This window comes from Sapajus apella, unplaced genomic scaffold (genome assembly GCF_009761245.1).
Source record: "Sapajus apella isolate SASKATOON/1434 unplaced genomic scaffold, GSC_monkey_1.0 scaffold35, whole genome shotgun sequence".
NCBI classification, from domain to species: Eukaryota; Metazoa; Chordata; class Mammalia; order Primates; family Cebidae; genus Sapajus; species Sapajus apella.
In genome coordinates, this window is record NW_022436975.1 from 659097 (window position 1) to 685136 (window position 26040).

The window sequence follows — 26040 nt, forward strand, 5'->3', positions numbered from 1 at the left end:
CAGACATTACAGTGAGCTGAGATTGCACCACTGCACTCCAGCCCTGGGCAAAAAGACTCTGTATCTAAATAAATAAATAATCACCAGTAAAAGGCAGAAGGACACTGTCCCCCACATGTGATTTGCCACCCTAAGGAGTATTCTGGCCAGAGGCAGATCACCTGAGGCCCACCATGAAGAAACGTTAAGACAAACCCAAACAGTGGAACATTCCTCAAAAGTGTCAATATTATGACACACAAAGCCTTTTGGGAGACTAAAAATTGACACAATAACTAAATACAGTCCATCATTCTGTACTGACCCCTTCGTAGAGATGGAGAAAATGCCGCAAAGGACATTACAGGGACAACTGACAAAATAGAAATTGGGCTCTGGAGGAAAACTGAAAGCACCAAGGTACATCACTGAACTGCAGTTATATAAAAGAATCCTCTTTTTCTTAGGAAATGAACACTGATCTATAACTAGGCAAAGGGATGTATCCAGCTTAAACTCACAACTGTTTCAAAAAATAAATAATATGTAGGGTCTGGGAGAAAAGAAACAAATGTAAACACTAACATGGAAAAATGTTTAAAATGTTATTTAAAAAATCAGTGAATCTGGGTTAAAGGCCCCCTGGAGAGCACTAGTTTTCTTGCAACTTTTCCACAAGAACTCATTTCAAAATAAAACGTTAAAAAAAAAACAGTAGTAGTGGAGGAAATAATGGAAGAACACTACACTTGGGGTCAGAGTCGTTGAGTCCTATTTCCTATGCACATTTGTGTGCAATAAACCACAACCTCTCTGATTTTACTACATGGTTACTACCTGCCCTATGGATTCCACAGGGTAGTTATAGGGTGGGAGAAGATAAGGATATGAAAATGACCTGAGACCTGGGAAAGTGACACACGACTGCATAATGAAGTTGGGAGGTAGGAGGCATGAGTGTCAAAAATCCAAGCTATAAAATACGATAATAAAAATCATTATGTAGTCAACTTCTTTGTAGTCACCTGACTACTTAACATTCTGTCTTACGGGAAGAGCAAACGCACACTGACTTTGTCTCCCTTCTTGGAGGAGCAGGTTTAGGATCAGCCACCAGCATAAAATAGGAAACAGGCAGGATGGAAAACAGCTTCACTAGACTCAAATCCCACATTTCTCTTAACCATCATTTGGAAAAAAAAAATGCCAAAAATTTCAAAAAACAATCCACATTTGACTCAAAGGGACTATATCTTACCGATTTGTGATGATGTCATCCCAGATGTTCATTGGGTCCATTTTAGCATCTGGATATCTGTTTGTCCAGGTGTTCAGAAGTCTCTTAAGGTTAACTTGCGATGATAAATTACCTAAGAATAGTATTAGATAGTGACTATACCCACAGCTCAACCAAATGATAAAGTGAGGTCACTATCAGTAAATAGGACATTCAAACTTCCTGCCCCCTAATTTTTTTTTTTTTTGAGACAGTCTCGCTCTGTCACCAGGCACCAGGCTGGAATAGTGTCACCATCTTGGCTCACTGCAACCTCCGCCTCCCGGGTTCAAGCAATTCTCCTGCCTCAGCCTCCCGGGTAGCTGGACTAGAGGCGCACGCCACCACGCTCAGCGAATTTTTGTATTTTTAGTAGAGATGGGGTTTCACCATGTTAGCCAGGATGGTCTCGATCTCTTGACCTCGTGATCTGCCCACCTCAGCCTCCCAGAGTGCTGGGATTACAGGCATGAGCCACCACGCCCGGTGCTGTCTGAATTTTTTTAAAAAATCATCTTTTCTTTCACAAAAGGAACACAAAGTTACCATATTAAACCTAATATATTCTGACATTTAAACTCAATTTCCTAAAGACAGAGAATAAACACGGAGAAATACACTTGCACAAATTCTTTTTACATTTATTACAGGTCTATGGTCCTTCAACTCCAATATCAAAATCTAAAAAGCATTCATAACTAAAAAGATTTTCATAGGGTTGCAGCAAATTTTCTTGGCAAAAAATTAAAAAAAAATCTGATCTTCATTGGTATAGGGCTACTTAGTTTTTGTTTATGCCATCAATGTGAATATTCGTAACTTAAGCTCGAGAGTTATAGAATACTGCCCCAGCCCCTCGCGTGTACACAGGTTATATTTCTAATGTCTAAAACATTCTGGCCTCAAGGGTCTCAGAAGAGAGATTCATAATAATCTTCATGAAAATGAAAGTTCACATCGTTGTGTTTTCTTTCTATTGGGGGAAAACGGCAGTCAGGAATCCAAGCTTAGATGAGACAGTCCTGGGTTCAAAATTTTAATATTTGACTTAATAGCTTAGGCAAGTCATGTAATCTCTATAAGCCTCTAAAAAATGAGGAAGGAAAAAAATATATCTCATAAGGCTGTTATAAAGAGTAGGTAATATTGATAAAGAGATTAAAGCAGCTCCTGAAAGTAGAAAGCAGTTAATAAATGACACATCATTAATATGTACTTGAAAAGTAACTTTCCAAAATTAAAATAGAAAATAACTAGGTAGCTATAAGTACCAGTTTTTATTAGTATTCTGAAAAGCATCTTTTGTAGTTATTTTAAATTATTTACAACAAAAATGAAACTCAGATGAACAAATAAAACATTTTAGCTTTGCAAAGATGTACTCCTCCCATAGGCACTGGGATAAAACCCACTCATCAGTGACACAAAGGCCTTCTTGATGTGGGCCCTGCTGCCTGCAGCCTCCCTGCTCTCCCTTCAAGCTGGGCACCCAGTGCCCTCAGTATGCACTTCAGGGGCACCAAAACTTTCTGTCTGCAAGCCCCTGCCTCTTTCCCACTGCTCAGGACCCTCCTCCAGGAGTCCTGCAACCCCTCAGGTTAGGGCAGGCCCCACCACCCTTGTGGGCAGGTATCCTCCGGAGTCCCCAGCTACTGCATAAGCTTCATTAATGTAGGGAGCATGTTTTCTTTCACTTTGTATCCCTGGTGCCTAGACCACTGCTGACCATTTTAAACATTTATTTCAATGATCTGAAAATACATATTTGTAGAGGAAATTCAATGGCGTTTACAACCCATACATTAAGAAACAAGCACTTTCACTAAGCAGAAAAAAATTTACAAGCTAAAACTCTTCCACAATTAGAAATGAAAAAAATGACAGATTTAAAAAATTACCTTGTTTACTTATAAAGTTAATGAACTCCTGAATTTCTGTTAAAGCCTGTACAGACTGCAATTTGGTAAGTCTACTTCGGTGTAAGAGGACATCAATACTAGAATAATTCTAAAAGAAAAAAAGGCAAATGCCATGTTATAAATCAAGTTGTGACTTTAAATTTTTAACAGTCCTCTAATATATTTCATATAGCAATTATTCTATAAATATGACAATTACCCAACGTGCCTCAGAATGGTCAATAATTAGGTCACAGATACAGTTAACAGTTTAAATTTTTAAAAAATAATTTAAGGTTTCAATCACATTTTGGGAAAATGTAATGAATAAAACTGACATCATAAGGTTATCACTGCCTTGACTTGCCACCAAGTTTTAATAATCCCAATGTCCTATAATGTAAGACTGCTGACTACAGAAGCCAATTCTCTTTTTCATAAATTTCCTCGAGTGTGCTAATCAACTTCAACATATTAAACAAAAATGAAAACAACAAATGAATAAGCTTCTATGCTTAATGTCACTAACCTATGCTAAATGTTATTAATAAACCCTATACAAGACATTGACTTACAAACAAGTGCCTCAGAAAAGCAAAAAGGAATGAGACAGTGGCAGAAAACAATCAGGGAAGATCAACCCCTGCTCTTCTACACAAAGCAACCAATCTTCCATTCCGCTACCCTAAATGGAAAAGTCTACTCTTGGCCAGGAGTGGTGGCTCACATCTGCAATCCCAGCACTTTGGAAAACTGAGGTGGGTGAATCACCTGAGGTCAGGAGTTCAAGACCAGCCTAGCCAACATGGTAAAACCCCATCTCTGCTAAAAATACAAAAATTAGCTGGGCGTCTGTAATCCCAGCTACCCGGGAGGCTGAAGTAGGAGGATCACTTGAACCCTGGAAGCCAGAGGTTGCAATGAGCCCAGACTGCAGCACCGCACTCCAGCCTAGGCAATAAAAGCAAAATTCAGTCTAAAAAAAAAAGTACCTGAAAAATTTTGTTTTTTTTCCCCATGAGTTTACTGAGTTTTAAATACATCCTAAACATGGTATATTTCAGATAGATCTACATTATTATACTAATATATATAATACATAGTATTACCTGCATAAAACTCTGAATGCCATTTTGAATGTAATACTTGGCTCTGTCAACATCATCTTGCAAGAGGTAGAGCAGACTCATCTCCTGGCTGTAATGAAGCTCTAGAATCACCTTCTGGAGTTCCCCGTGCATAGCTTTGTCAATAAATGTCAGCAGGGTCTGGTCAGCCTCTCCTTGGAGCAGCAGCTTCAGCTTACTGCGGACCATGTAAGGCAGATATGTCTCCTGAGGAACATAAAAAGATATTTGTAACTTCAGAAAGCCAATTTGAGTATGTCTAATTATTTTATTTCTATAATATTCTTTCCTGCCCTTTTATAGGTCAATATTTAGAGCCAAAGTGATGATGTTTGATGTCTGAAACAGTAAACTCTAACTTTTAAAATAAATTCATCTAAAATAGCTTGTTTCATAACCAAAAAACATACAGGAACATCTACACAAAATGGGAACTACTTTTAGCTGGAAGATGATTTGGATGTTACATACAAACTGAGGAATTTACAAGCACAGTCAGGATAGCTTTGGTGTGGAAAAACCAGGAGATCAGCTTGTCCAAGGAGCTGTGTGTAGCCAGTGATCCAGGGCAACTTCTTGTAATATAAGAGACAACAGGAAATATTCTGCCATGTAGTCATACCAGGAATGTTAATACTTATTTTAAAATGCATCACATTCATTTGGAAAAGATTATTAGCTAAAAGGGATGAGAGATTGACAATACTCTGAGGTTTGTAGGTGGAGTCAGGTCATGTAACTACCCTAATGCTTCACTACAACTACCTGTTTTTGAAACGTTTTAAACAACTTTGTTAACTAGAAAACATCTATCTAAAATATTTACTTCAAAGACTTAAAAATAATTTTACCCACCTGATAAAATGGTTCACTCCAGATTTTATTTAGGTCTGGAGGGTTCTCACTGTCTACACTGGCTGTAGAACAGTATTCAAGTGATTTCCACTCAGCAAGATGGTTGTAACAGTCAAGGGATGCGAGTTCCCAAAAATCCTTCTCGGCTTCTGTGGGCTCACCATCTACCCAGTCTTGTTTATTGAGAGCCTGGTATATAAAAGTTAATAAAATTATTTTACAAATTTGGAAAGAATACCAGTGAAAACACGTAAAATGGGGGAATGTAACAATCACATTAAAAACAATCCTTTTCAGAGAAGCTATTCAGAGTAACACTGAATGGAAAAATAACCAAAAGGAATCCTACAGTACTAAACGACTAGAAAAACCCAGCTAGGTGCACTGACTCACGCCTGTGTTCCCAGCACTGTGGGAGGCTGAGGCAGGTAGATTACCTGAGTCCAGGAGTTTGAGACCAGCCTGGGCAACAGTGCCTAACCCTGTCTCTACAAAAAATACAAAAACAAGCCAGGTTTGATGGCAAGCACCTATAGTCCCAGCTACTTGGGAGGCTGAGGTGGGAGGATCACCTGGGCCCAGGAGGGTGAGGCTGCAGTGAGCTGAGATCATGTCACTGCACTGCAGCCTGAGTGACAAGAGTGAGATCCTGTTTTGGGAGAATAAAACAAAACAAAACAAAAAACCCTAACTAGGAGGAAATCATTTCTCTGAGAAAGTCATCAATGAAACCAATTAGTAAGACTGAAGACAAGTTCTTAGAACATAAAATCAGAATATAGGACATTTGTAGAAAATTGTAGAGGATTTTAAAACCTGAACTGCTCATTGTAGAGTCTCACAGGTCACAGATTCTGAATTTCAATACCTACACTTGAATAACCACTGACAAAATGCACAAAACTGAACTTAACAGTCATCTCCCAAATTCTTCTTTACCTCTGATATAGTTTGGATATGTGTCCCCACCTAAACCTCATGTTGAAATGTAATCCTCAATATCAGAGGTAGGGTCTGTTGAGAGGTGTTTGGATCAATGGGGGCAGATTCCTTATGAATGGAGTGAACCATTCCCATGGTGATGAGTGGTCGTAGCACTCTGGGAGGTTCAGGCATGATGGCCTGAGCTCAGGAGTTCTCAACCAGCCTGGGCAACACAGTGACACCTTGACTCTACAAAAAAAATTTTAAGGCTGGGTGTGGTGGCTCAGGTCTGTAATTCCAGCATTTTGGGAGGCTGAGGTGGGTGGATCACCAGGCCAGGAGTTCGAGATCAGCCTGACCAGTATGATGAAACTCTGTCTCTACTAAAAATACAAAAAATTAGCCAGGCACAGTGGCGCACCCCTGTAATCCCAGCTACATAGGAGGACGAGGCAGGACAACCACTTGAAACTGGAAGGCAGAGGTTGCAGTGAGCCAAGATTGTGCCATCACACTCTAGCCTGGGCAACAGAGCGAGACTCTTGTCTCTCTCTTTCACACACACACACACACACACACACACACAATTAAAATTAACCGGGCACACTGGTGCATGCCTGTAGTCTCAGCTACTCAGGTAGCTGAGATGGGAGGATCGCTGGAGCCTGGGAGGAGATCAGGGCTGCAGTGAGCCATGATCGCGCAACTGCACTCCAGCCTGGGTGACAGAATGAGGCCCTGTCTCTAAATAAATAAAAGTATGTGGCAACCCCAGCAACTGTCTCTCTCTTGCTACTGCCTTTCACCATGTGAAGTGCCTGCTCTGCTTCGTCTTCTACCAATGAGTAAAACTCCCCAAATCTCCCCTGAAGCCAAGCAGATGCCAGCACCATGCTTCCTGTGCAGCCTGTGGAACTGTGAGCCAATTAAACCTCTTTTCTTTATAAATTACCCAGTGTCAGGCATTTCTCTATAGAAATGCAAGAACAGCCTAATACCACTTCTTTATAATTTTTTTTTAACTAATTGAAAGAAAGCAACCTATTCAAATAGAAACTGTGTAAGAGTAGGCAGAAAAATAAAATAATGTCATACAATTTCATAGTACAGTAGGTCCTCACTTAAGTGAACCTATAATGAAACCAATTTTCTCCCCAATCAGCATTATAATGAAAAGACATTGAACCAAACAACAATATTCGCAGATCTGCTGTATCTCGTTTTGCTTAAAGTCATAGTTGAGCAGAGAATAAAAGTGTTGAATTAAGTGCCATATTTGCCAGAGATCAATCTTACCTCATCATACTGCTTAGCAGCTTCAGAATAATCACTTCTGGCTTCTGCTAATAATGCATTCTGAGTGATTTCCTTTGTTCCTATCTCACTGCTAAAAATACCGCGGAGGACATCGTATTCTCCAATTGATCTATAAAGCCTACGAAACAAATAAAAAAGGCCAAATCAACGAACACTACAGTATTTTGAAATTATTTATTCTAATGAAATGACAGTAAATCAAGTTGCCACACATTATAATTAACAAAAGAGACATAAAATGTTACTTTAATTCTGCTAAAAATACAAAATTTAAGAAACTGTGAAGTAACCCTTAGCTTTTATAACTTTAGTCATACATAAGGCAGAAATTATTCTGATGTGCAATTAAGTGGAATCTGAAAATATCAAAGGTTCACAGTGTATAAAATGTTTTATTACATAAGCTTCTCTAGTATTAATCCACTATAAAATCTGCAGGTAACCCATTCTGAATCCTTGTCTAGCCCATAGAACCCAGAAGCAAATAAAAAGTAATCCTGACTCTGATGCCATGTTTAATCCATGTTCTATGGACCACCTCAATTTGTTAGAGCATTCATTCATCTCTTTAACAATTCTGGCTTGACCCTTTCAATCAAGCTTCCCAATCCATGATATTCTCAAAGTGTTTATTACGTTTGTTCTCTTCCTCCAGGTAATTTATTTGCATCTTGCAGTCTCACCCCAAATGTTATCTCTTCCTAAACCAGCCAGTCAAGAACTGCTCCCTCCTTAGCTCTCCTGCTCTTCAGTTCCCTTCTGGCTACTAAATCTCTTGTATTTACATCAAAAGAGCCCTACAGGCTCTATCCTAGAGCTTATGGATTCTGAATTCCATAAAATCTACTAGATGTGGCTCTCTTATTGTCCAGATTACAGAGGGTCGGGGTAATAAATCAGTAGCAAAGGTGGGTGGGTAGACAGGTGGTAGAGCAGCAGCTCATGGCCCCAGCGTCAGGGAAGACGGAGAGCTACATTCTGCACAGACTCAGGAAAGGGATCACCTATGTATCCCCATACTGGTTCCCAGGTCCCTGGATTATGTTCACTATAACATGGTAAAAACAATGGCCATGACATATCAGAAAAAAGGTAGACTACGTTCACAAGGCTCTGCAAGGAATGTAAAAATATCACAAAAGTATGAAAATGTATTTAATACAGTTAGAAAAAAATGTTTAAAATTTAGGCCCTTAAAAGTTGTTTAACATTTATCTAGCAAATACACATTCTATGTGTTTACCACTCCTGGAAACAGTAAACGTACAAGGTGTAACTTCCCGTTCACATACATATCTGAAGCAATAAAAGAAAACTGGCTCCTGGGTAAAATCAGCATAGCTCAGAGGCCCTCTCTTAATGGCCCTGCACCTCCTACTTCAATTATGATTAGTTATATGTAAAGTACACACACTTCCTACTAGATTGCTAGTTTTGTAAGTCTGTGATCAATGTCTCTAATCCAATTTCATGTCTCTTCAGTGCCTGGTACAGCACCTTATACACACAGTGCTCAATCAAGAAGGACGTGAACAACTACAAAACAGCAGCAAAGCACAAGGATTCCCCTTCCCTACTTTTACTATCTTTTCTCCTAGAACCTAAAGCTCTAAAAATCTGCACTACAAAATGAAGTTCAAGTTAAATTTCAACCTTACCCTAACAGCCTTCTCAGGAGGTGGTTATGAGATCACAGGAAGGGAAGAATCAGACATAATGCAAAATGGCATAACTAGAAAATGGAATCTGTTTTTCCCAAATAAAGTAACTGAATTAAAATCTTTCTAAAATCTTGAGTCCTGCTGAAAATACAAAATCATTCTCTATTCAGTGTAGTGAAGCAGGAAAAAACATAAAATATTAGGAACTATGATGCACAGCCACACTTTATAGGAAATTAAACTTGGTGAATAATGAGTCCAAAAGATTGTATATTAAAAGAAATCAGCAGGTAAACAACATTCTCTTTCCTTGAGCAAGACATTGCTTGTTGTGGCAACTGTTCTTGATTTTGAGAATGGTAATCAGCCTGACAATTTTTTTTAATTTCACATTAGTGATACTATCAACTGTATTAGCTCATTTTTTGCCAAATGAAGCCAAGTGTTTTCTGTATTCCTTTGGTCAAATCCAGTGTGCTCCCAAGAGTGCTCGACCTCAAACTTACTTAGCAAGCTCCACCCATCTAAGGACATCAGGAGGAAGGCGGGCCTTCCCGCGGACTCGCTTGGCAGGCAGCTCAGAGGGCAGCAGGCGGAGCAGAGCCTCCTCCAGCAGGCGAATGCCCACAGGCTGCTGTAGGCTGGCCAGGCAGCTGGCACTCACGGCTGCAGGGTCGAGGCTCAGCAGGGCTGCATGCCGGCAGCTGATGTCCTGTGAAACCACACACACAAGCAGCTGTTTAGCCTGCGGTACTTGGACCGTGTCTTCATAAGGAGAAACACACTTTACTAAACATAAAAGGCACCAATATAAGTAGCGATATCACCAGAAGTTTTGCTGTGTAAATCTACTAACAAATTTTCCCGCAATATTCAATTTGTTCAAAGGAGGAAATGACCTTTTAATCTTACCCTTCCAATGCAGGGATCAATTTAAAGCAAGAAAAGCACTACCAAAATATGAAGATTTTACACACCCACACACACTAGAAACCAATAAAAAACAGAGCTAATGTACAAAAGAAATTTATACTGACAGTTCATGTTATATCAAAAAGAATAAAACAGGAAAACTATTTCATCTCAGAAAAGCATTACCCAATTAGTTCGTAAACAAATACTACCAATAAACAATACATAAAATAAATCAGTAATTACTTCAGAAAAGGTCACTAGATATAAAAATACTAAAATGAATCAAAAAGATTTTCTATGAGGGAATTTGATATAATCCATACTTTGGCAAAGAAAACATTTCTTACATGAAAAATAATCTTCTGACAAACATATTTAAGTAGTAACTGAATGTTACATTAGATTTTCTGATCAGACTGTGTTCCTCTCGAAAGGACTTATTTGACCACTGCATCTAGGCACATAAACCCCACCCCACCAAGAGGCACCTGCTTACCTGCTTCATTACTACCTTACACTGCTTTAATAATTACCTATTACTCAAGTACTATGATCCTTACTACTGTCTAATATCCAGTTCTACATCTCCCTGTGGGTTGCCTATCACCTATCTGTTAATAGAATGCAAGGTGAGGAAGGCAGGAAATTTTGCCTTTTCACTGATGTGGCCCAACCACCTAGAACAAAGCCAGGCGTGTTCTCAGTCAACACCTTTTGACAGCAGTCAGAGGCAGGAAAGAATCTGGTGAAATACTACATGAGGAAAAACAACTAAACAAATGAAGGGTTTCATCAAAAACACTGAGGGGACTGGCTTACTACAAAATAAAACATGATAAGTTTGATTTCTGGTTATTCTGTCACATATCTTTTTTTCTGGGGGGGTCGGGGGGAAGAATAAATTACATCTACCCATTTGGGAAGCAGTAACCCAAACAGTACATCTACTCTGTTAAACACCAGGTTATTAAGATTTTCATCATCGGAAACACAATGATGACAAAACGACCATGTGAAGCCACAGCAGACAATGTATATTTGATGAAGTTTGTGCAGACTTTACCTGGATACAAGAGACAAAAGGTGGAAAGAAAGAGAAGGTGGTATTAAGAAAACGATTGAAGTCTTGGAGCAACTTTTGAGTGATAATGTTTTTTTCAGACAGTGTCTTAAATTTATCCATCTCTTTCAAAATTCCAGAAAACAAGCTGCTAAAAAGCAGTTTTGCAATTATTGGGTCTCTCTGTAAAAAATTCAAAACAAAGACAAATTAGGATCCGAAGCAAAAATGCTATAAATCACCAATATTATCAGAGCTTGGAAAATACAAACTGTTGCAAACACATCTATTATACCTCTCAACTCTATTTAAAAAGATTTTTTATTTTTATTTATTTTTTTTTTGAGACGGAGTTTCACTCTTGTTACCCACGCTGGAGTGCAATGGCGCGATCTCGGCTCACCACAACCTCCGCCTCCTGGGTTCAGGCAATTCTCCTGCCTCAACCTCCGGAGTAGCTGGGATTACAGGCACACGCCACCATGCCCAGCTAATTATTTAAAAAGATTTAACAGGCATTGACAAGGGGAGCATGTGGAATTTAACTAAATATATATTTGATGTATGTTATGGAAACAAGGACTTTTGGCCCAGAGAGATGAATTTAAAAGCTGGCTTAATGAATACAGAATAATGACACAGCTTCTCTCCTGAGTTGAGTCTGGTCTCCAATCTTTAAATGGGAGGTACCAGAGCACACCACAGTGGACTGTGGGGAAGATTAGCCCAGATGATGCACCGCCAGTGCTTAGTGCAGCACTCCATAAAATCTCAGAGAAAGGTTAAATGTTTAGGTATTTTCCTCCTATCAACATCATGGTAAAGCTTAAAATAACTGATAAGCTTAAATAAAATGCCAGTGTTAATTTTCAAGGTCCCACCACCTGACCATTTAAAACTGTTGAAACCATTAGAGGCTGCTTCTGAGCATCAGCTCCCTCAAACAGCACGCTGCCTATTCATTTACGGCCCTAACCCTCACACACTTCACAGCCACATGACACTACCCTTTATGTATTCACGCTGTGACATCAGTACCAAGAACAGTTCCTGGCATATAGTTTGCTAAATGGAGGCATGTACGCATGGATAAAGTTTAAAAATTACTTTGTGTAATCTTCTAGAGATCTTCCCTGTTAAAAAGTTTTCTATATTATAATTGACAGATCAATTCTGTTAATATCTTTTTGTTAATTTTACTATAATTTTACTATATGTTTGCCTCTAAAGGAGGTGAGACTTGTGCTGCTTTTTGGAATCGTGGTTTTTTTTTTTCCGTGTCTAAGATCTATTTTAATTATGTTTACGATATAATAGTAATCCATTTTTGATGTTTTATGAACAAATTACATGAATGTTCTAGTGTGATTTCCGCGTATTGTTGAAAAGAACATTAAAAGCAACAGTTTACACTTAGTTACCACAGCCAAAACTTAAATACTTGAAAAGTTTACTGTGACATTCTGATTTAAGATTATACTTAATATTTTTAAAAAATAAATCAAATGCAAAAAAATTACTTGATAAAAACTGTGTGTGACTAAAACATACAAATTTGATTTATTCCCTATTGTTTGTTTTAAATAATATATTTATCTTGTTATAAGAAGTTCTAGTGATTACTATATAAAATTTTAGAAAATATGGCTAAATCAGAAACAATCTCATTTACAACAGCCACAGAAAGAATAAAATACCTAGGAATAAGCTTAATCAAGAAGGTGAAAGATCTCTACAAGGAGAACTAAAAAACACTGATGAAAGAAATCAGAGATGACACAAATAAATGGAAACATATTCCATATTTATGGATTAAAAGAATCAATATCATTAAAATGGCCCTTCTGCTCAAGGCAATCTACAGGGTCAATGCTAATTCTATCAAACTACCAACACTATTTATCACAGAATTAGAAAAAACTATTCTAAAATTCATACAGAACCAAAAAAGGGCCCGAATAGCCAAAGTAATGCTAAGCAAAAAGAACAAAACTGCAAGCACTGCACTACCCAACTTCAGACTATACTACAAGGCTGCAGTAACCAAAACAGCATGGTACTGATACAAAAACAGACACACAGACCAACTGAACAGAACAGAGCACCCAGAAAATGTGGTTTAGGAAAAAAGAAAATAAATATCACCCATAATTATACCATAAAGAGATTAGTCACTGGCACGTGTCTTTCACTAATGTGCACACCTTTACACAGTATATGTTTGGTAACCTGCTGTTTTTATGTAGCACATGGTGGACAGGTTTCCATGTCTACAATCCATTGATTCCTGAGAGCTAGGAACAAATTTGTTCATTTATGATCCCTCTGTTCAGACAAATGCAGTGTTAATCAATAGACAACGTCTTCAGCACTGATGATCTCAGCATGTGTAAAGAAGTCATGGAACTAGGAAATGGCAGAACCAGGACTTGGAGCAAGGTCTTTACACCAAGTCCACTGTGGAGGACAAACAAATACCTCATCTATGTTGCAGGACAATCTAACCCATGTTTCCTCACATAGGCAGACCCCTAAACTGTAAACAGATTTTTTAACCTGTCAACAGAAAACACAGTGGCAAGGACCAACCTGGGCTACTGCCTGCAAGGGGGTGATGAGGCTGCTGTACTTGATCTGAATGTCAGGAAGGTCTCCGTGCCGGTAGCTTCTGTACAGAATGACCTGGGCGTCCTGCTTCATTTTTAACTCGCTCTTGATTTCCTATAAGTACCAGAACCAAAGATGATGATGAGCTTTCTCAATGAAGGAAACCAGTCTTGCATGAACTATGAGGCTGCTGGGATCCCCCGAACCATAATGGCAAGCGGTGGGAACTGTTGCTCACTGAGGCTCAGTCGCTCTGCTTTACTAACTAGGGCAGACGCTGCATCCAGGAGAAAAAAAAAAAAATCTCTACACAACAAGCAGTGGAAAGCCTATCTAAATATTCACTATAAAGTAATCTGAGTATTTATAAAATCAGAAAATTTGATTTAATGCAGGACCAGCTGGCAGCTAGTGCCCACTCCACCTCAGGTCCTGCCCTCGGGCCACCTCTGCCCCTGGGCAGCTGCAGAGCCCAGGGGACGCAGCCCAGGAGACCCCAGGCTCCCCAAAGATGACTGGGCAGCAGGGCTGGGGGAAAGGGATGGCACAGCACCACCCTTCGAGTCTTCACCCAGATATGGACAGAGCAACTCTCATGGCAGCGGCTGATGCTGAACTGGAGCACCTCCAGGGATTTTTCTTCAAGACCCGTCCTACCCTTCTTACAAATGCATCCTATTGTCATACTTCTAGAAGGAATGGACACTGCAGCTACTGTGAGTCCCGGAGCCTGAAACGAGGCCCAGTGAAGCCCTGCCAGGGCATGGGCCTTGAGGTAGGGCCAGTCTGATCCCAGGAACGGCTGCAGGCCCTGCTTCCACCCAAGGAGACTACAGAACAGCACTCTCAAACCCCCATTAGGGAGCCACAGTGGGTGCATCCCCAAGGGGCAGCCCCAGGAGGCTGGCTTGGAGCAGCTCCGCCACCTGGTTTGCAGGCAACTCTGGAGCCAGTGTCTGGCAGAAGCCTATTCACTTCATCTGTATCCTGTGACAGAAACTGCATCGTTCTGACCAAATTCTTGACAATACAAACCCTCTCTCGTTTTTGCTCAGCAAGGCCTTTTCTGGCATAAATCAAATTGAGCCTTTCCTGGTCCCTCAGAAACCGTCTGCGCAGCCGCAGTAGGTCCACCCGGCCAGCCACACCTGGAGAGGGAAAGGAGGCCCAGTTACTCCCGGCTGCCCAGACACTTGGCTCCGCTTGTTCATTTGTATCTCGGGCTTCCTCAAAGACAAAACCTAAAAGTGCCACAGAGGCAGCAACCAGGAGCGGGAGTGCAGCTGCAACTGAACAGTGGATGAATGCTACTGGCAGAGGTTGCCCCCAGGGAGGGCATGCAGTCACCTTCTGAAACTCCACTCCGCCTCGCCCGGGAGTGCTTTGCCTCTGGGTAACTGAACAAGAGAGGAGCTGCCTCAGGGGCTTCAACAGTTACACATTCTAAGGAAGGCTTGAAATATCAATGATAGAAGCCCAAGGAAACAGCAATTGTTAAAAGCAGATCATAAAGGAAAAAAATTCAAAATATTATCATTTATCAGAAAGAAGAGAGTAGACATTACAGCAGAGAATTAAGAACTAAATAAATGTTTGGAGCATGAAAAAAAGCTCATGGAAACTAAAATATGTCATAACTTAAATGCACAGTTTGCAAGATAAGGTTGAAGGGATTTCCTAGAAGAGGCAAAGCAAAAAATGTGACATGTCAGAAGGACACTTGGGCAGGCGTGACATCCAAGCACCAGGACTCCAAAAAGAGAAAACAGCAAACTGATGTGAAGAACTCAACAAAATCACCCGTGATGATGCTACAGAGCTGGAAGGTGAGAGACAGCAGCTTGGAAGCTCCCACCGTGTGCCCAGAAAAACAGAATGAAACAGACCTACACCCAAGGACACTTGTGTGCAATGTCAGAACACTGGTTTAAAAGAGAGTATCCACAGAGAAAAGACCTGCATTCTCACAAAGTATCCCCATTGGAGGATGACAGCAGGCCCGGAGCTCCACAGCAGCACCCCTGCCAGGCCACTGAGCAATCAGCTCCCAGAAAGCTCCCTGCTGCTGACCCCATTATTCTCAGTCAGCACCAGGCAGCTCCACCTGAATGACCGCCACCAGCGCACCTTCACCTCATAGCGCGTGCCAAAAGGTGGGCCACACTGACCTCTCCTGGTTTCCATTTAGAGAACTGTGTGTGGGCCACAGGTTTGCGACTGAAAAGTATGAAAGAGAGTGGCGGAGTAAAGCATGTTATGTTGCATGTGTTTCAGTTCCTACAATTAGTTAAGAAGGCAACAAGCCTTGCTTCTAAGTTCTTCTCAGTTTACTTCCACAGAGCTGAGCTTCCCTGCTGGTACTCCCCCAGGGTTCTGTCGTGGGCCCTTGCCTCTCTGCACATGTCCTTCCTCTGGGCCCTTGCTCCCTCCCAGAGCCGCGCTTCTCATAAAGAGCTGCTTCCAGCCTCTCAGCACTGTCCGCCTCTGGTCAGTCAGCCAAGACCAGGTCCTGGTGCCTGTGGCCTCTACCTCCCAGTCCCTGTCACTCCACTTCTGTCCCACACAAACCTCTCAGGGAAAGCCATTCAATCCCAGGCCTTCCTCTGCTTGATTCATTACAAGGCTGCTTCCTGAAGCTGGGGTTTGATGCAAAACCCCACACCCACAAGCCTGTCCTCGCAGTACCCTTTGCTGTTACTCTAGCATGCCCCAAAGCATCCCTTCACCTGGACTGCAGAATTGCTCTGAGCCTGCTCACCCCGACAATTCTCCATCCCTGTCCTTTTCATCCTCTCCCTTCCCGCACCCCCAGCTCCAAGGTTCCTCTCAAAAGCCCCTCCATTACCCAGTCTCTCTGGACACTCTCCCCATTCTCCACTAGGATTAAGCCTTCTCTCCCTAAAATGCGCTTGCTAATTCCACCTCATCTTACAATCACCCCTTTATAAATGCCTCACCCACCCCTAATGCTCCGAAGGTCACTCAACAATGGATCGAGGATAACTTACTGAAGGATTCTTCTAGAACTCCCAAAAAACAACGTCTGCAGCATGGTAAGTGCCTAGACAACATTAACTGAATTAAATTTTGATGGGATTATGAATTACAAGGAAACATAGATACAGTCAGAAATGTCTCCAGACCTAAGCTCTGCAGTAATTTAGTGGAGAGGCTATTTTAAGCACACTTTAGTAACCCAACTTACCTTTCACTTTGTTATCCACCTCATCCCCTGGAAGGCCCAGCCTTTTCTTCCCAAAATCAGGCCCCACTGACTTCAAGGGTACTCTCTGTGACCTTTCACTCCTCTTGTGGGCAAACAGCAAGGAGTCAGATGAGGGGCCGGTGTGGTCGGCCAACGGGTCAGTGCTGCTCCCGGTCAGCCAATCAAATGAGCTTCTTCCATCTGCAACATGCAATCAGAGTGGTCAGGCACTCAGCACCACCCAGCTCTGCAAATGGGGCAGGGCCACCTGCCAGGACACAACTGGTGGCACCCTAGGCCTCCATGCTCACCTCCAACTCTAGGCAGAGGCTCTGTCAGGTCCCAGGGTATTGCCCAAGGAAAACAGGGTTCATGGACCTCAGTGTCCCCATTTGTTAACTAAGAAGCACGCCACCTGCTCCAACCACAGGAATGACATTTTGTATCTACTAAAAGGTGGTAAGAGCCCCTGACTTCTAACATTAGTGTCATAGTATTTCCACTGTGATTATTCAAATTAGTGCCACTTCCAGAACCAACAAAATGTGAAAAAACTTACATAAAGGAAAAATGTTAAAGGGTTTATAAAAATGATTAAGGTATTTTACTCTACAATTTGTACTTTGCTCATCAAAGGAAGCAGTTAAACATCTGAGAAAGAACAGTTTAATAAATTATAAATCTAGTAAATGAATTTCATTTACCTCTACTCTGCTTTGGGGATGACTTAAATTTGCTGCACCATGTTTTTCTGTACCAAGCCAAAACCAAAACATACATATACTAAAACTTCCTCTGGTTTTTCTGGTCAGAAGTAATCCATTTCTTTCTTAGAAAAATTATAGCAAAATAGGCCAGGTACAGTGGCTCATGCCTGCAATCCCAGCACTTTGGGAAGCCAAGGCAGGCAAATCACAAGGTCAGAAGATTGAGACCATCCTGGCAAACTGGTAAAACTCCATCTCTACTAAAATACAAAAGATCAGCTGGGTGTGGTGGCACATACCTGTAGTCCTAGCTACTTGGGAGGCTGAAGCAAGGGAGTTGCTTGAACCTGAGAGGTGGAGGTTGCAGTGAGCCAAGATTGTACCACTGCATTCCAGGTAGCTGGAACTAACTACAGGCCTGTGTCACCATGCCTGGCTAAATTTTTAAAACTGTTTTGTAGAGATGGGGTCTTTCCATGTTGCCCAGGCTGGTGGAGAGCTCCTGGGCTCAAGTGATCCTCCTGCCCCAGTTGGGATAACAGGAATGAGTCACTGCACCCTGCCTCCACAGCACTTTTCCTCTTCAAAACTGAAATTTTATGCCCATTAAACTATAAATCCCCTTCCCTCCTTCCCAGCCCCTGGCACTTAGCACTCTACTTTCTGTTTCCATGAATCTGACTGTCCTAGGAACACCTCCTTTGACTGACATCTACCGTGAGTTCCTATTGCTTTATGCTATTATCCCTTACTTCTCTCGCAAAAGGCCAATGCTCTGTGACAGAAGCTGCCCACAGGTCAGAGTGCTGTATACATGGCCCGAGGACCGGGTTACTGTTACCTGAAGTCTGTGTCGGTGTGAAGTCATAGTGCTGCTGGGTGGCCCTTATCTGCCCTGCCGTCGACCAGCGGGCTGAGAGGGACCCTTCCTGGGTACGGGTCTGGAGAGTGCCCTGAGAGGCCTGGGTCTCCACAAACATCGGAGTGAGAATAGTACTTCGGAAACGCCAGTCAGAATCAATGGTGTATTCCTGTATAGAAGGAAGTTTCAAATGAAGTAATGCTCTTTTTGTAGGAACACTGATATATTTCTATTTAAAATCCAATGGTACCATCAGCATATGTGTACCATAACTTCATATGCAGCTGAAGAAGAACCTTCTCTAATTTAAAAGTTTTAACTACGTGATTTGCCAATTAGAAAAACTAGTAAACTATTGAGGAAGAAAACCCAACTTTCTTAATGTTTGCATAAAAAGGCTTGATATCATGCTCAGCACCACAACCCAAGTCAAGTGACCCAACTCACCCACACAAGCACATGACATTGGGACAGATCCTGAGTGTGTGGGTGGGACAGAGGGGCCCTGCCCCAGGAGCTCTCTGACACCTGCCCATCATGCCCTGTTAAGGCTGCTGTGAGACAGCACAAACTCAGCATCCACTGTGGGTTGGGAGGAGTGAGGGGAGGGAGAGCAATGGCCATCCTGAGAAGAGAAATCTAGTGGAGGCCAGGAGGGTGAGGCCTTTAGACCTCCAGGTAGGAAGAGCAGAGGCACGAGCTTCAGAAAAGAATGTGTGAGTATTTGAGAAGGCTAAGAGCCAGTCAAAGCTATGAAAAATGTTCATGAACAGGAAAACCTTTTAATATTCACTACTATGAGAGAGAAGACCAAATTACCTGAAATTCGCATTCTGACAGAGGATGCTCGAACATGGGGTTTGGATAATCTGGGCTCATGCTGGTCATTTCAAGCAGAAAATTTGTTGCTAAACTTAGAAAGTGCACTTCTATCTTAGGAGAATATAAGGAATTCAGTGCCAGCAACCGGTCCAAGGTATTTGAAGGTAACCTAGTTTCATGGCTCCAGAAATTTCGAATAATTAATCTGAAAACCAAAGAGGAAAAAGTATACTGCTCAGACAATGGAAAATGGGAAAGAATGTGCTGTACATGGTGTCCTATGGAGAAGGCACAACTCTTCACCCATATGAAGCTCAACAAAGAGTGAAACCACATTCAACACTATCTAAACTATATCCTGGCACCAGGCACAGTGGCTCATGCCTGTAATCCCAGCACTTTGGGAGGCTGAAGTGGGCAGATCACCTGAGGTCAGGAGTTCAAGACCAGACTGTCCAACATGGTGAAACCCCATCTCTACTAAAAATACAAAAATTAGCAAGGCGTGGTGGTAGGTGCCTGTAATCCCAGCTATTAGGGAGGCTGAGGCAGGAGAATTGCTTGAATCCAGGCGGCGGAGGTGGCAGTGAACCAAGATCGTGCCACTGCACTCCAGCATGGGGGACAAGAGAGAGACGACTTCTCAAAAAAAAAAAAAAGTATAGTCTGAGTTAGGAAACATATCCACTGAAGGAGTAAAGGAGGGAAATGTTACAAAAAACGTAGCATATTTAACGAGGAGAGAAACTGGGTGATTTTATTCTCTTATCTCAATTCCCTGGAAATTTTTCAATGATGAGTGCATAATAACTATTTGAAAAAAATTAAGAAATTACATGAAATCCTTCACTGCCTTGCCAAAACAATTCACTATAAAAATTACTGCCATAAAATACCCAAAACTTATATTAATTGAATAACAAATTAGGGCCAGGCATGGTAGCTCACACCTATAATGTCAGCACTTTGGGAGGCCGAAGTCGGTGGATCATCTAAGGTCAGGAGTTCAAGACCAGCCTGGCCAACATAGTGAAACCCTGTCTCTCCTAAAAGTAACAAAAATTAGCTGGGAGTGGTGGCATGCACCTGTAGTCCCAGCTATTCGGAAGGCTGAGGCAGGAGAATCACTTGAACGTGGGAGGTGGAGGTTGCAATGAGCCGAAATCGTGCTATTCCCCTCCAGTCTGGGTGACAAGAGTGAGACTCCATCTCAAATAAATAATTCGGTCCTATAATTTATAAATGCATATGAAATCCAAATACAATTTTAAGAAGCTCTATGAATTTAAAATTGTAACAGAATAGAAAAATAGTGATATATAAAACATACAAAAAGCGTGTGTCTTCTTATATTGAGGCTGGGCGCAGTGCTCACACTTACAGTCCCAGCAATTTGGGAAACCCAGGCAGGAGGACTGAGCCCAAGCACTGAAGACTAGCTTGGGCAACATAGCCAGACCCTATCTTTACAAAAAATAAATAATAGCCAAGCCTGGTTCCCAGCTACTCAGGAGACTGAGGAAGGGGGATCACCTGAGCCCAGGAGTCAGAGGCTGCAGTGAGCTACAACTGTACACTCCTGCACTCCAGCCTGGGTGCCAGAGCAAGACCTCCTCATCTCTAAAAACTGTATTAATAAAAAAAAGTTTATGCCCCTTCTTATATAGTCAGTATTTGGAAACACATATAACTGACTTACTCAGGGCAGGCATTTCAGAGGGTAACAATTGTCATTTACACTTTCGTATATAACTAATATTAATGGTTTCCTCTCATTTCTAAGGTTTCAAACACTTCATTTTCAATATTAATACTTACAGCATGATCTTAAGTAGGTGTGTTAAATGGGAAACAGAGGAATCATCATTACAGACTTTCTATTCATTTTGAAGCACTTTATCTCACTGCTGTAGCATATAGCATTTGGTCCATACCACTGTTTCAAAAGTGTTTTTGTCAGGATTTTAAAATCTTAATCTTCATAATGTGCTTTAAAATACACTTTTACTAAATACTAGGAAATGCAGAAAGCAGAAAAACTGCTAATACTGCAAACACATTTCTAAAATTGCTGAAAAATACTCTATGCTACCTTAGAAAGTAGTACCCTTAACATTTAATTGTCCCGACCCAGTTTTTCAGGGGGAGCACGTACTGAAGTCCAGGGTTCTCATCGATCAATCCTTGAATCAGCACATCTTTTGTCAGCTTAAATATTTCTTGGGAGTCATTATCTGTCTGACTTTCTGAATCTCTGTTTGAGAAAACAACAAAATGACAAAACATTAATGCTCTCTTCTAGCCCTTTTGCTCAACCACAATAACACTGTCTAGAATTAAATTTAAAAAGGCTGGCTTTTCCCATTAGACTTTAGATCCTCAAATCACAGCTTGCCCCCATCATGGGTGTGTACACACACAAGCCTTGAGAACCCATCCTTGCTCCCAGCAGGAGGAGAGTGGAACGGGAGGAGGGGTCCAGAGGAGACCAAGTGGTCTTGCGATGCTCAGCTGTGGTGGTGCGGTAGTGCCCAGTGCTCCTAGGATAAGGGTCCTGGCAGAGTTCATCTCCTTACTCTTGCCAGATTTTAAAAGGACAACTATGAAAATAGGTTTTATTCGCACAACATGACACTTTTTCACTGATTATTTCACACAGGTAAGTGAAATGAGTTTTTAAAAGGATATACTATACTAAAATAAATGTGTTTTAATTATTAATCATATGATTAAAAAAATGCATTATGTTCCAGATTGCTAGACTGGACCCAAATGATCCCTAAAAAGGTAATATAAAATGTCAGTGGTGTCCAGGCAACAAGGCAAAGCCTGGTCTCTACAAAAAATAAACAAAATTAGCCAGGTATGGTGACACACACCCATAGACCCAGCTACTCAGGAGGTTGAGATGGGAAGATAAACTGAGCCCAGGAGGTCAAGGCTGCAGTGACCTGTGATTCAAAAAATAAAAAAATAAAATAGTCAATGTATACCTTACCTGTAATTGTCATGAATCCACATGAGAATATTATACATTTGTTCCCTACATGTTGTAGAAGGATGGGAAACAAATTCCACAACAGGGTTCAGAAGTTCTCGGAGTTCAACTGGTTTTAATTTTGGCATCACCTTATAAACTATGTCCAAACATACTTTTTGTCTTTCATCATCTCTATGGGAGAGATTTTAAAAACACACAAATTTAACTATTTCTATTACTGTACTTTTAAAGCATGGCAGGCAAGCTTTCTTCTTTGTGCCATTCAGCCATTTCAAAATTTGTTATAATAGATAATACTACACTTACACAAAACTTATATTCTTAAAATAATCATGGACCAGATTATTAAATATAAGACAAATTACCTCAATGTGCTATTCTACATTGGATACTGAAATAGAAAAAGGATAATAGAAGGAAATTGGTGAAATGGAAGTAAAGTCTAGTTTGGTAAATAGTAATGTTCTAATGTTAATTTCTTACTTTTGACAAATTTACCAAGATTATTATAAAAGAGGAAAGTTGAGTAAAGGGCTTATATTGAAATTACGTGTACTATCGTTCAATTTTTCTGTAAATACAAAATTACTTCAAGATAAAAGGCTTATTTTTAAGGCCGGGCATGGCGGCTCATGCCTGTAATCCCAACACTTTGGGAGGCCAAGGTGGGCGGATCATCTGAAGTCAGGAGTTCCAGACCAGCCTGACCTACGTGGTGAAACCTCATCTCTACTTAAAAGACAAAAAAATTAGCTGGGTGTGGTGGTGTGCACCTGTAATCCCAGCTACTTGGGAGGCTGAGGCAGGAGACTTGCTTGAACCCGTGAGGCGGAGGTTGCAGTGAGCTGAGATTGCGCCATTGCACTCCAGCCTGGGCAACAAGAACGAAACTCTGTCTCAAAAAAACAAAGCTTATTTTTAGAAAAACCTAACAATGGCAAACAAATTTTTTTTAAATGACTTCCAGTGCTATGTGGCATATTGTATAGTGAAATTAAGTGCAATGTGAGCCATATATGAGGCAAATAGCTATTTCCTTGTTTTGACTCCTTATAGCACCCAGCTGAACGCCTCACACAGTAGATACACAGTGAACGTAAGGATATTAGGACAGTGGCATACATTATGTTACTGACACAGTGCATGTTTATCAATAACATCACTATGTAAAAATACGTCCATAGAAGGGAGACAAGAAGGCTGACTAGACGTAGTCAGTACGGCCTCTCCCACCAAAACAGAGCAAAATAGTGAGGAAACCATATGCTTTGAGGAGATCTTTGGAAAGAAAACACAGCATTGATAGAGAGGCAACACAGACACTGAGGTCTGGGAAGGGTGGGCCTGTTTGCCAGCTTTGCATCTGCCTAAGGAACCCTATGGCATGAAACACGTAAAAGCCCAGTGATCTTGGCACAGAAGGCATGGCATACACTAACTGGTCAAGCCAGCTACAGGGGCAGACACCAGCAGACTTGGTTGAGGGAGCATGAGCTGGGCAGTCCCAACAACTGACTGTTGGGCAAAAACCCCAGGCTGTGGGCAACAGACTGCAGGCAACATACAGCTGCACAACCATGGTATCAGCCTGCCATGAGAACCCCCACCCTTGACTTACTATACCAACAGACCACCCACAGCCATACTCCACAACCCACTCTGACTCTGCCAAGCACAGAGGACCAGCGGGCCTCCAAAATGCTGCGGGTCTCCTGGTGACCTAACCTTCAGCTCAGGTCACTGCTAAGGGGTGGGGAGCAAAGCCCGCCAGGGAACCCCACCTTGGGGTTCAGGAAATGTGAGTATGGCACCAGTGATTGGAGGGGGCTCCTCTAGGGCCTGAGAATGACCCTGGTGAGAGGGGTTTTCTCCCTCCCCCTACCCCCCAGAACAGAGCACTGTGCTGAACGGACTCCAATCTAAGAGCCTATGTGCTAGCCCTTACCCTTAAGTGCCATATACTGGATCACAGTCTGAATTAAATCACTAAAAAAAAAATTCTTCTAGTATACATCACCTCTGAAGCCCAATGCAGGAACCTAGCACAAAGAAAGAGCCTCAGCCCCCTGAAAGCACCCAGAAAGGAAGTCAATCGATTATATTCGGCATACACCACAATCAAACCCTCAAGGAAAATGATGAATATGAAAACAAAAGGACCCATCCAAGCTGCAGCAACTCCAAGAAGATAAAGGAACACCACCCTCCAGGTAACAAAGAATTAGTGCAAGAACTCCAGCAATTCAAAGTATCTCCTCACCTCCAAACAACTGTACTAGCTTCTCAGCAATGGTTTTTAGCCAGACCGAAATGGCTGAAATGACAGAAATAGAATTCAGAATCCAGATGGCAAGAAAACTCAAGATCCAAGAGAAGGCTGAAATCCAATCCAAGGAATCCATTAAAATGATTCAAGAGTCAAAAGGCAACACAGCCATTTTAAGGACGAACAAGCCAGGCGCTAGGATCACATCTGTAATCCTAGCACTTTGGGAGGCTGAGGCAGGTAGGCTGCTTCAGTTGAGGAGTCTGAGGCCAGCCTGGGCAACACGATAAAATTGTTACTACAAAAAATACAAAAAATTAGCTGGGCATAGTAGCGCATGCCTACAGTCCCAGCTCCAAGGGAGACTGGGGTGTGAGGATCAACTGAGCCTGGGAGGTAGAAGCTGCAGCAGCGAGTCATGGTCGCACCACTGCTCTCTGACCTGGGTGACACAGTGAGACCCTGTCACCAAAAAAAAAAAAAAAAAAAAAAAGGACGGAAGGAAGAGAAGAAGGGAGGGCCAAACTGAACTTCTGGAATTGAAGATTAACTACAGAAATTTCACAATACAGTTGGAAACATTAACAACAGAATAGACCAAGCTAAGGAAACAATCTCAGAGCTTGAAGATCAGTCCTTCAAATCAACCTAGTCAGACAAAAATAAAGAAAAAAGAATTCTAAAAAATGAACAATATCTCTGAGAAATAATGGATTATGTAAAAAGAACCAAACCTGTGACTTATGGGCATTCCTGAAAGAGGAGACAACTTGGAAAATATATTTGAGATACTGTCCATGAAAATGTTCCCTATCTCATGAGAGGTGGACATGCAAATTCAAAAAAATTCAAAGAACCCCTGTGAGATACTATGCAAGACCATCCACAAGACATAGTCATCAGATTTTCCAATGTCAACGTGAAAGAAAAAATTTAAAGGTAGCTAGAGAGAAGGGTCAGGTCATTTACTGAGAGAACCAACTCCATCAGGGTACCAGCAGAAACCTTAAAAACCAGGATAGACTGGGAACCTATTTTCAGCATCCTTGAAGAAAACAAATTCCAACCAAGAATTTCATATGCTGCCAAACTAAGCTTCATAAGGACAGGAAAAATAAAGTCCTTTTCAGACAAAGAAACACTAAGGGAATTTGTTACCACTAGACCTGCCTTATAAGAGGCCCTTAAGGGAGTGCTAAACATGAAGCAAAAGAACAATGCCAGCTACCACAAAAACATACCAAAATACATAGCCCACTGACACTATAAAGCAACTACACAGTTAAGTCTACAGAACAACCAGCTAACAATGAGACAGTAGGATCAAAACCTCACATATCAATATTAACCTTGAATGTAAATGGTCTAAAGGCCCCTTTTTAAAGCCACACAGTGGCAATTTGGATTTAAAAATAAAGACTCAACTATTTTCTCACTTCAACACACCCATCTCACATGTAACAACATCCACAGGCTCAAAGTAGAAGGATGGAAAAAGATCTATCACAAAAACTGAAAACAAAACAAAACAAAAATGCAGGGGTCACTATTCTTTTAT

The 26040-nt window shown here is 41.4% G+C and overlaps 1 protein-coding gene across 4 annotated transcripts in view; it reads right to left on the reverse strand.

Annotated features, from left to right (window-relative positions):
- The window catches only part of PRKDC (protein kinase, DNA-activated, catalytic subunit), a 183684-nt gene that overhangs the window by 38079 nt on the left and 119565 nt on the right, over nucleotides 1-26040 (reverse strand). For all 4 annotated transcript variants that reach the window (XM_032296353.1, XM_032296350.1, XM_032296349.1 and 1 more), the window contains exons 55-68: nucleotides 22214-22387; nucleotides 21371-21469; nucleotides 19213-19420; nucleotides 18373-18562; nucleotides 16825-17025; nucleotides 14655-14767; nucleotides 13602-13733; nucleotides 11016-11195; nucleotides 9544-9749; nucleotides 7356-7494; nucleotides 5136-5324; nucleotides 4263-4487; nucleotides 3154-3262; nucleotides 1238-1349 (exon numbers count right to left, since the gene is read on the reverse strand). In XM_032296353.1, the coding sequence (XP_032152244.1) occupies nucleotides 1238-1349; nucleotides 3154-3262; nucleotides 4263-4487; nucleotides 5136-5324; nucleotides 7356-7494; nucleotides 9544-9749; nucleotides 11016-11195; nucleotides 13602-13733; nucleotides 14655-14767; nucleotides 16825-17025; nucleotides 18373-18562; nucleotides 19213-19420; nucleotides 21371-21469; nucleotides 22214-22387 (2277 nt within the window). The remainder of the gene's footprint in view (nucleotides 1-1237; nucleotides 1350-3153; nucleotides 3263-4262; nucleotides 4488-5135; nucleotides 5325-7355; nucleotides 7495-9543; nucleotides 9750-11015; nucleotides 11196-13601; nucleotides 13734-14654; nucleotides 14768-16824; nucleotides 17026-18372; nucleotides 18563-19212; nucleotides 19421-21370; nucleotides 21470-22213; nucleotides 22388-26040) is intronic.